General features: G+C 38.6%; 1 protein-coding gene across 1 annotated transcript; it reads right to left on the reverse strand.

Moving 5' to 3' along the window:
* Positions 1 to 3,337: 3,337 nt before the first annotated feature.
* Positions 3,338 to 9,945, reverse strand: polr1g (RNA polymerase I subunit G). The gene is made up of 3 exons (XM_039772169.1): positions 9,653 to 9,945; positions 8,650 to 8,809; positions 3,338 to 4,403 (listed from the first exon to the last, which is right to left on the reverse strand). The coding sequence occupies exons 1-3, from the start codon at positions 9,756 to 9,758 to the stop codon at positions 3,884 to 3,886; spliced, it is 786 nt and encodes a 261-aa protein (XP_039628103.1). The 5' UTR covers positions 9,759 to 9,945; the 3' UTR covers positions 3,338 to 3,883.
* Positions 9,946 to 10,547: the final 602 nt, after the last annotated feature.

The following is a 10,547-nucleotide window of genomic DNA, read 5'->3' on the forward strand; positions in this document are numbered from 1 at the left end:
CTGAACTTTGAACTGAAGTTTCGGGTTGTCAAAGAATTCTCTGCATTGCTTGATATGCCAGCGCCATCCGCAGGACAATTGCGGTAGTGTTTCCACTAAATCATGTTTGTCCTACTTAACGCAGTATTTTATACCGTCGTGTCGAACCACAATGGATTCCAGCCGCCATAATAAAAAAAACCCCATATATTATTATTACAAGCGTTCATATGAAATATCTCTATAAATGAAATATTAAAAGTATTTCGAAAGATACCCTCCATAATATTAAACAATGTGAAGCTTTCGTCATCGATCTTTGCCATTCCTGACAAACCAGCAGTACAATCAGCAAGAATTTAAAAGTGTTCCGTTTTGACCCTTCTTTGTTACTTTCGGACGATTTAATTTTGGAATGCATTCCAGACAGATTATGGAACCAATAATACATAGTTTTAATAGCCCTGCTATAGCTATCAGTGCGATCGTTTTTGAAATGTAAAATTCTACATCGTAAATGGGAAATTATTTCCAGGCCTTAACAGGTTTTGAAGGTGAAAGAAATTGCGTTCAAAATTATAAGGAAAATGAAATCATGTAAATCTGATTCTAATTTATTCATGAAAAACTGTATTTTGTGAAAGCACTACCTCTAATAGGCTCCAGCAGACCCCCACGACCCTGTTCAGGACTAAGCGAGTTAGCAAGTGACTGACTGACTGGCTACCTCTAATACGATTATTTGCTGCTTTATCTTATGTAACAGCCCTGGACAGATGAAAATGGTTGTTAGTGCTGTATCTAATCATATTACGGATACAGCATATTCTAAATAGTCCAACATTCACTCACGTTTTTGAGTTTTTGAAATTGAATCCCAGTTTTACAAGTCCAGAAATAAAGAGGGAAAATGGAAACGGAAAAGTGACAACTGATATTTGTAAAACACTGTGAAAACCTAAGACAGTACATATAGCAATGAGTTATGATGATTGATATTATTATTTTACTTTTTCCTTCATTTGTCACATTTTTTATATCTTAAAGAAGGGCTTTGTTTAAAAATTCCACAAACACATCTCATCCTGGAAGACGCGCCATCTGACTCCACTGACAAACCCCACCTATTTTCCACAGGTTTCCATCGTCCTCTGACACGTGACACGAGTGAAAATGCGCGTGCAACGAAGCCTCATAACTTGTAGTTTGGGCCAGAGCGTGGCGCTAAAGAAACAGAGGCTCCTTATAAAGCATATCGCAGTTTTTTGTAGCCGGAACTACTCGAGCAGGTAAAGGACGTCATACTCTGTTTCTTTTGTTGGATATTAGGTATGAAACTGGCATTGTGGTGCCGCTTTAAACTAGGTAGGTAGGTCCTGTGAGAGTCTCTGCCTTGTAATGCACGAGACCAGTGCAGGTGTCTCAGCGGCGAATCTGAACTTGTTACTGGAGGCGTAACGTTTTAGTAATATGCAAGATAACACGGGGTGCACCCGTTCTATTAATCAGTCAATGTATATTATATAAATTTAAATGTATTAACCGATGTGCCTTGACACAGCAGTTTATAAGTATGCAAATAAATAATGAATATGGTGAAGCATAGTGGAGACAGGATCATACTGTGAGTGCATCTCAGCAGTAGGGAAAGAAAGACTGGTCAGAATCGAGGTAAAGATGAATACAGCCAAATATAGGGAGGCCCTTAAAGAACATCTGCTCCACAGTTTCATGTGACGTCAGACTGTCATGAAGGTTTATCTTTAAGCAGGACATACAGCCAAGACAACGCTCCAGTAGCTTGACCCAGCCAGAGCCCAGACTAAATCCCTATAGAAGATCTATGGGGAGACCTGAAGATGGAAGTTTACTGACACTTATCATTTAATCTAACAGAGCTTGAGAGGATCTGCCAGAAAGAATGGGATAAACTGCCAGTTCCAGGTGTACAAAGCTTGTAGAGACTTACCAAGAAGACTTGAAGCAGTAATTGCTGACAAAGGGGCTTCTACAAAGTACTGAATTAAGGATCAGAATACTTATATAGAGATGTCAGTCTTTGATTTTTAATAAATATGAAAAACTTTCTGGAAACCTGTTTATTTTGTCATTATGGGTTTTTGAGTGTAAAGGGCAAAAAATGGCAACTTATAAAGTTAAATCTACAATACAATAAAGTGTGTAGAAGGTGAGGGCGTCTGTATACTTTATGAATCCACTGTATGCCCAAAAAGTCAACCAAGTATTGTGAAAAGTAGCTTCACTGGTCAAGTACAGTTTATAATAAAAATAATACAAGGCTGTGTTGCATAATTTAGAAATTTCTTTCACAGCCAGCAGTCTGTATTAGTGTAGGTTACAGTGTTGTCATTGCTTTTACAGCAAAAGTGACAAATTGCTAAAACCTATAAATATTTGGACTGAATTAAAAAAAAAATAATAAAGAAGTAGCTAAATAGGAATGACAGTGACACAATGGGCATTAGCGCTGCTGCCGCCATGTATACAGAGCACATTCTCAAGTGTGCATGGGCTTTCTACCCACCTTGCTGAAAACATTCAGTTTGTATTAATGGTGATGGTTGCATTTGCTGTGAACCCAGCAATGGATTGCTTATCCGTTACATTCTGGATTGAATCATGTAGCTGTAAGAATGTTGTGTTACAGTAACTACATTCACATGTAAGTGTTCACATTGTATTACAAGGTGTAACAACTTACAACAATTCTACCTAGGCAGAGCAAAGGGTAAACCTTGTTTTGGTTTTTCAAACATTGAATACTACCGTGGAGCATCCTTAGCACCTATTGAGATGACCTAGATGATCATATTGCTAAATTGTGCATGAAGGCTTTAAATAATGAGAATTCTATGTAAAACCACAAGCTGTATAGTAAAACAAGACCACCAAATGGCCAAGAAAACCTAGTTTTGCTAGGATTAATTCTCTAAAATACCTAGGCAAGTTAGGGTTTACTGAACACTCTCTAAATTGATAATTATGACTGTACACAAGCATGCCTTGTGGTAGAGTGATGCCTCATTCAGTCTACAACATTACGCCATGTGCCTGATGTGTCACGGATAAGGTTTGGCCCCCACCAACACTGAAGTATAGTAGATTGAATAAGTTCAGGAAAATCGGAGTAATGCACAAACAGGCCACATGTTCACATAGAATCAAGCATTTGAACCAAAGACATGACTCTTAACCAGCGTATGATATGGAGAAGTCAAAACTGTGATCTTGTGTGAACATGTTTTCTATTCATGCACTTCAGGTCAGGTCCAGGAGCATGCACTGGTACAGTGTTGCCACACTCGCCACATGACAAAACAGCTTGGAATCCTGGTTGTACTTTTGATTTTTCATATTTATTTGACAATATTTTTGTAAAAAATCCGTGACTTTTGTATGTTCCAAGCATACAGCTAGATAACTCAACATATTGATTTTACAACACAGTTAACATATTTTTTCCATGCACCTTTTTGATGTTTGCTTTTGTCCAGCATTTGTCCCCACAGTTGCCCACTCTATCAACTTTATTCTTAATAAAAATATGAAACTTCTTCTCTATCATTATGAATCATTTGGGGTAGTAAAATATTTAAAAAAAAAGAAAATGTTTTGATGAGAGATTTTTTATAACCAGTTCACTAAGTGAATAACTTGGTACACATTAAGTAACAAGGGACAAACATGCTTTTCTGAGATTACAGTCATTGAACACACAAAATTCTTTTTTTACTTATTTAATACTGGGAAACTAAAAATGTAATCATAATCGGACTCTTACAAACAAAGTATTTAAGAATCTGATTTGGCACAATATGAAGACAACTGCTTGCAATAAGGGCTGTATTTTCCTTTCCCTAATATGCCCAGGCGGCTGTTAACCTTATTCCACATATTTTTTCTTGTCCTTTTTCTTTTTCTTTCTGCACAATTCAGGTAGGTCCATGTTCTCATTCTCTTCCACTTTAATGTTTTTGACCACTAGTTCCACCATATCAGGCTCCTCCTTAACTTGTTTGTAATGCTTTTCTTTTTTCCTCTTCTTTTTCACATGGTGTGTATTAGTATCTAAATTTGACTGAAGCAGACTGGGAGATTTAGAGGAAGCAATGCTTCCAAAAGGAATAAATCTTTGTTTTAGACATGGTGGGATTTGAGGGGCTGGTATGGCTGGAAGAGCATTAGATACAAAACTTGTATTACTCGTGTCACACTTTTCACTGATGTTTAAAATACCGCAGAAGGGTGAGCCTAACTTTAAGTCACATTGCTGATCAAGAGCCAAGACACATGTATTTGGCAGCTCCTTCTGGCTACTGAGCACATTGTAGATTTTCTTCTCTCCATCTACACGAGTTTTAACAGTGTTAAAACCAATCAGAGGTACCTTCTTGTCAGAAAAACTGAAAAAAGAAAAAAAAAAACAAAAACTATAATAGAGTGCAATATCTGTATGAGTCACCATCAAACAATCATCAACATAGTCTTAAAATTGTAGTTTTACAAATTGACAGTTTCTTAAATGTGCCACTATTAACTACACTGATTAACCCACATTAGCCACAAGTCCCCAACACCAGAGGTAAGGTATACTGCTGTACATCCGACTGACTGCAAAAAATATAGAAATATGGCATTCCTGGGGCACAAACACTACAGCTGCAGGAGGAACCTTTGGTCCAAGTATGATGGAGGGGCAGGTAAACAGCATTCTCTTTCTCTTCTATAAAGTGTCTTTGTTTTAATTTAAGAGGTAAGTACACAACAGATTAATTTGAATTTAAACTTCTATGGCCTTTCAACTGTGGTTAAAAAGCAGAAATTATTGTTTCCAGTTATTCACAATTCCACTTTTGCATTCTGACCTACTTCTTATTAACATGCCTGTGGTAGTTTTTTTACAATGCTACATTGACAGGCCACTGTCCCTCAGCACAACCGAGCATTGTCACATTCTGCGTAATACCATGACCAGGGTCCATTTGGGCTCGGTGCTCATGATTTTCTCCCGAGTTAGAAGCTCAACAATCTGGCAATAGAAGCTGGAGGTTGGATTGTAGAATGTGTTGAGGGAGAAATGGACCAAGCTTGTTTTACTTGTACAAACCTGGGTATACTTATATTCATAGCTTTGTCTTTGGAAGAAAATATTTTGGTGAAGGTCACTTATCTCTGATGTTCACACAAAAAAAAAAATCCTCTAGCAGCTGTAGGGATATTTATAAGCTCCTGGCTACATTACAGTGGGATGCAAAAGTTTGGGCAACCTTGTTAATAGTCATTATTTTCCTGTATAAATCGCTGGTTGTTATGATAAAATATGTCAGTTAAATATATCATATAGGAGACACACACAGTGATATTTGAGAAGTGAAATGAAGTTTATTGGATTTACAGAAAGTGTGCAATAATTGTTCAAACAAAATCAGGCAGGTGCATAAATTTGGGCACCATTGTCATTTTATTGATTCCAAAACTTTTAGAACTAATTATTGGAACTCAAATTGGCTTGGTAAGCTCAGTGACCCCTGACCTACATACACAGGTAAATCCTATAATGAGAAAGAGTATTTAAGGGGGTCAATTGTAAGTTTCCCTCCTCCTTTAATTTTCTCTGAAGAGTAGCAACATGGGGGTCACAAAACAACTCTCAAATGACCTGAAGACAAAGATTGTTCACCATCACGGTTTAGGGGAAGGATACAGAAAGCTGTCCCAGAGATTGAAGCTGTCTGTTTCCACAGTTAGGAACATATTGAGGAAATGGAAGACCACAGGCTCAGTTCAAGTTAAGGCTCGAAGTGGCAGACCAAGAAAGATTTCGGATAGACAGAAGCGACGAATGGTGAAAACAGTCAGAGTCAACCCACAGACCAGCACCAAAGACCTACAACATCATCTTGCAGCAGATGGAGTCACTGTGCATCGTTCAACCATTTGGCGCACTTTACACAAGGAGATGCTGTATGCGAGAGTGATGCAGAGGAAGCCTTTTCTCCACCCACAGCACAAACAGAGCCGCTTGAGGTCTGCTCAAGCACATTTGGACAAGCCAGCTTCATTTTGGAATAAGGTGCTGTGGACTGATGAAACTAAAATGGAGTTATTTGGGCATAACAAGGGCGTTATGCATGGAGGAAAAAGAACACAGCATTCCAAGAAAAACACCTGCTACCTACAGTAAAATATTGTGGTGGTTCCATCATGCTGTGGGGCTGTGTGGCCAGTGCAGGGACTGGGAATCTTGTCAAAGTTGAGGGACGCATGGATTCCACTCAGTATCAGCAGATTCTGGAGACCAATGTCCAGGAATCAGTGACAAAGCTGAAGCTGCGCCGGGGCTGGATCTTTCAACAAGACAACGACCTGAAACACTGCTCAAAATCCACTAAGGCATTCATGCAGAGGAACAAGTACAACGTTCTGGAATGGCCATCTCAGTCCCCAGACCTGAATATAATTGAAAATCTGTGGTGTGAGTTAAAGAGAGCTGTCCATGCTCAGAAGCCATCAAACCTGAATGAACTAGAGATGTTTTGTAAAGAGGAATGGTCCAAAATACCTTCAACCACAATCCAGACTCTCATTGGAACCTACAGGAAGCGTTTAGAGGCTGTAATTTCTACTAAATATTGATTTCATTTCTTTTTTGTGGTGCCCAAATTTATGCACCTGCCTGATTTTGTTTGAACAATTATTGCACACTTTCTGTAAATCCAATAAACTTCATTTCACTTCTCAAATATCACTGTGTGTGCCACCTATATGATATATTTAACTGACATTTTTTATCCTAAAAACCAACGATTTATACAGGAAAATAATGACTATTAACAAGGTTGCCCAAACTTTTGCATCCCACTGTATATATAGACTTGACTCCAGTTGCTTCCACACACAAAAAAAAAAGCTTTGTACTTTGTGCCTGTGCATATAAAAGCTACTCCAAGTGCTTAGCCTTTTTGAAGACAGAAGGGTATTATGCTCAAGAAGTTACCACTGACTGGCTCAGTGATAACTAGGAGATTAATACCCCTGTAAAGAAATGATAGATTTTATGTAAAATGTGACCAGGAGGTACTCTCCATTTGAGTCCTAGCTGCATAATTAATTAATTTTTAGGACTTTACTGCTAGGGAAGAAACTGACCATAAGGAACATTATGTATACATACAGGGTCAAGGTTCAAAACAGCCTTGTAAGCGAAATCAACAATTGTCCTTGAGAACAAGTCATCAGACTTAAAGTTCTATTTTCTACCCTGTTAAATGGAGGGGAAAAAAAGGTAGCAGAGCAATCAAGTGATCTCGATTTACATCACGCCAAGCACAGCCCCCTGGCAGTTGACTTGGTAAATCCAAGATCTTCAAACCTGCAGGCGGAGTGTCCTGGAAAAATGCTCATCACTCATACTGGGTTATCCTTTTGCAACCATCAATAATTTAAACATGGTTTACTCATTAAAGAATCATCATTATGATGGAGTGCATTAAACCACTTTTAGGTGCAAGGCAAGTATTAACCTTACAACCAGTTAATCACTGGTAAAGAGTGCCAATTTGGAGTCCTGTATATCTTCAAGCTTAATTTTACTTGCATCTCGCTAGTATAATAAAAAAACCCTGGGACAAGACAAGACTTTTTAGTCTGGGACGAGATGTGACTTTTTCAGTGAGGTACTTTCATGTCCCGCGAGACAAAATTTTGTGCCAATAGATTTAACCACACCCGAGGAGGATGGAGATGACAAAGTAGAACTTTGTAAGGAATTCAAAAAACGTTGGTGTGGTGCACATGCAGAGCAGGTTAGAGATAATAAAAGTACAAAAATTCAAAAGTCTCAAAAATGATAGTAAAGATCGCATTAGCATATCTTAATGGAAATTATTACTCGGTGAAATAACGGAACAGCGAAAAGAGATTGAATATATTGCTCAGATTTAAACTTTAAGTCGGAGACTTGTAGATCGTCTAATTCGTGTTGCCATCAGGGAAAGGTAGTGTTTCTTTCCAATGAAGAGGCGTATCCGTGAGAATTAAAAGATTTGTTGTTTGGTGAAAGTGAAATCCACATACCAAGTGGCAGAGACACAAAGTGACTGGCGCATAATGCAGGCTGGGGGTTGGCGAGCGAAGCGGGCAGGGGGCAAAGCCCCCTAGTTATATATTAAAATAATACACACTTTAAATCATTTCACCTTTTGCCTAAATCTGTTTGAAATAAAACAGAATTGTTTGAAAAAGCAAGTAACATCTCACATTTGCTCTAGTTATTTGACACTGGTTACATTCTGAAGCAAAAATACCACAATGTGCATTGCTGATTATGGAAAACCATCTTAAAAATGCATTGCCTGACATATTTTAATAATAATGATTACGAGTTGAACTGTGGAACCATGTTGAGAATACAGTAGACCTGTCCAGAAACATAAAATATATAGGGAAAAATCACCTGGAATCCGAAGCAAGAAGTCAAATTTAAATTCACATACAGTATGTACTGTTAACAGTGGCACCATTTAATTTTTCAATATAAAAAGGGCAAGATGCAAAATACTCAAGCTTACAAATTAGCCATCGCTGAATCGTATTCTATCAGGACATGTCAAGTGCACTGGTGTCACCAACGTCTGCTTTTGTCCTCACCTGCTAGGAGAAAACCCAACCGGTGCTTTGATCAGCCAAAGCTCAGTGTTAGGGGCTGTCAGCTTGTCAAGAGTTAGTCTGCTGAGGCGGTCATCGGAGCAAGGGACAAAATCCTGGGGACACTCCAAAGCAGGTCTCCTCTCTGTGGCCGTCTTGTCAGCTTACAAAGAAATTACAGGAAACGAGAGTTAAATGCTTTAACCACTTGTGGCTTTAAATGACACAGCAGAAGGTGGTGGAAAAATTCCAGACACAAGACATTTAATCTAACCGACTTAAGTTTGACTTGTGGGAGGCACACTAGAGTGCCCAGAAAGAAAACCCAACACAAACATGCAAAGCACATACAAAATCCACACAATGTGATATCCTATATATATATATAAAAAATATATATAAAAAATCAGTGCGGGTAGGATCTGTAATGAAACGCCTTTTAAATGCGTCTACTGAATCTACTCAGCCGGGGCCACTGACAATACGTCACCAGTAAAGAGCTGCAAAAACGATCAAAGTCTGTTTAATGGTGTAAAGAAGGGATGTTTCTACACAGTCTAATGTACAGTACAGGGCTAAGCTGCACTACAGCACAGACTCAATGTCTTTACATCCCGATGTTTCGTTTTGTTTTACACTTTACAGTTTAATTAAGGATTAGATAACAGATTAGTAACGAATCATGGACAACTGCTACACAGTGCAACTCGTAGAACTTCACATCTTAATGTCGATTTCAATTTAAACATAATACTGGAGTCTATTTTCCCGATCTGAATACTAAGTCTTACCCAAATACACAAAAGCGCATAACGTTGTTGCTACCGTAGTTTAATCCTGTTAACAATTAGAAAAAAAGGTCAACAGTAATGAAACGATTGCTGTGGAAGACACAAACTTTGGTCCATCTTCTACACTGAACAACTCGAGCCCTGGAAACAGCAACGAATAACAGTGGTGCCCAATTAAACAAACACCCAACCCAAGATACAGTGCCCCTTCTCACCGGTGACAGGGGTGCAGCCTTTCGGTTGGCTTTTCACAGGTTTCGGCGTCTCGTCCTCCTCGCTGCTACTGGAGGAGGAGGAGATGTCCTTAAATCTTCTTAACATTCCGACTCTGGTCTTCCCCTGGTAAAATAATCAGTTGGTTCCCCATACAGCACAGTCCGATGTTTTAAAATGTCATTGTCACAAAGAAAAACAGAGCTGAAGACGAAATTGAGAACAAACAGAAACACGTGCGCATCTGTACAGCGCTGGAGTTTCGACCTTTGCCCTGGATGTACTTAGGAGGGGACTGTAAGGACTTCCTGTAGGACACTAGGGGGCGCTGCCGTTACAATTTAAGTAAGGTGGTCTGATGTGTTAAGGCTGAAAAATAAACCGGCATAGAAGGTTTACACGTAAAGTGGCATAATCTGACGACATCATGTCAGTAGAAGCGTTAGATTGCTGTACCTTAAAGTATGACATAAATAAAACGAGATAAGATTATTATTAGAGGGCTTCGACGTAGACACTGTGTAATTTAAACTGAGCATTGTCTATATTAAAAAGAAACATGCAGATGGAAAATGGCATAGTTATGGTGTGCTGCTGCCAACATAAGATGTTTTAATATACGGTCTGCCGTACAAATATAGTACATTCATACATATTTGAAGAAAATAGAGAAAACGGTAGCCATTCTTAATTTTAAACGTTAATTCTTTCTCCATTCAGGAGATGGCAGCAATGCACCATCTCGTATATACATTTATGGGGAGAATATTACACCAGACGCCATATACCTGAGCCAACAGACAAACTGGCGCTATAATTTAATAAAGAATCATTGAAATAGAAAAAAAGAAAAGGAATGACAAAGGGAGTAATATTGTCATACGAGTCCTTTAAACA

The sequence above is a fragment of the Polypterus senegalus genome, chromosome 12 (assembly GCF_016835505.1).
Source record: "Polypterus senegalus isolate Bchr_013 chromosome 12, ASM1683550v1, whole genome shotgun sequence".
Lineage (NCBI taxonomy): Eukaryota > Metazoa > Chordata > Cladistia > Polypteriformes > Polypteridae > Polypterus > Polypterus senegalus.

Coding starts and splice junctions, on each gene's coding strand:
- polr1g (XM_039772169.1), bottom strand. CDS start 9,758: ATGTTAAGAAGATTTAAGGACATCTCCTCCTCCTCCAGTAGCAGCGAG. Junction 8,810..9,652: donor AGGCTGCACCCCTGTCACCG/GTGAGAAGGGGC, acceptor TTTCTTTGTAAG/CTGACAAGACGGCCACAGAG. Junction 4,404..8,649: donor GTTGGGTTTTCTCCTAGCAG/GTGAGGACAAAA, acceptor TTCTTTTTTCAG/TTTTTCTGACAAGAAGGTAC.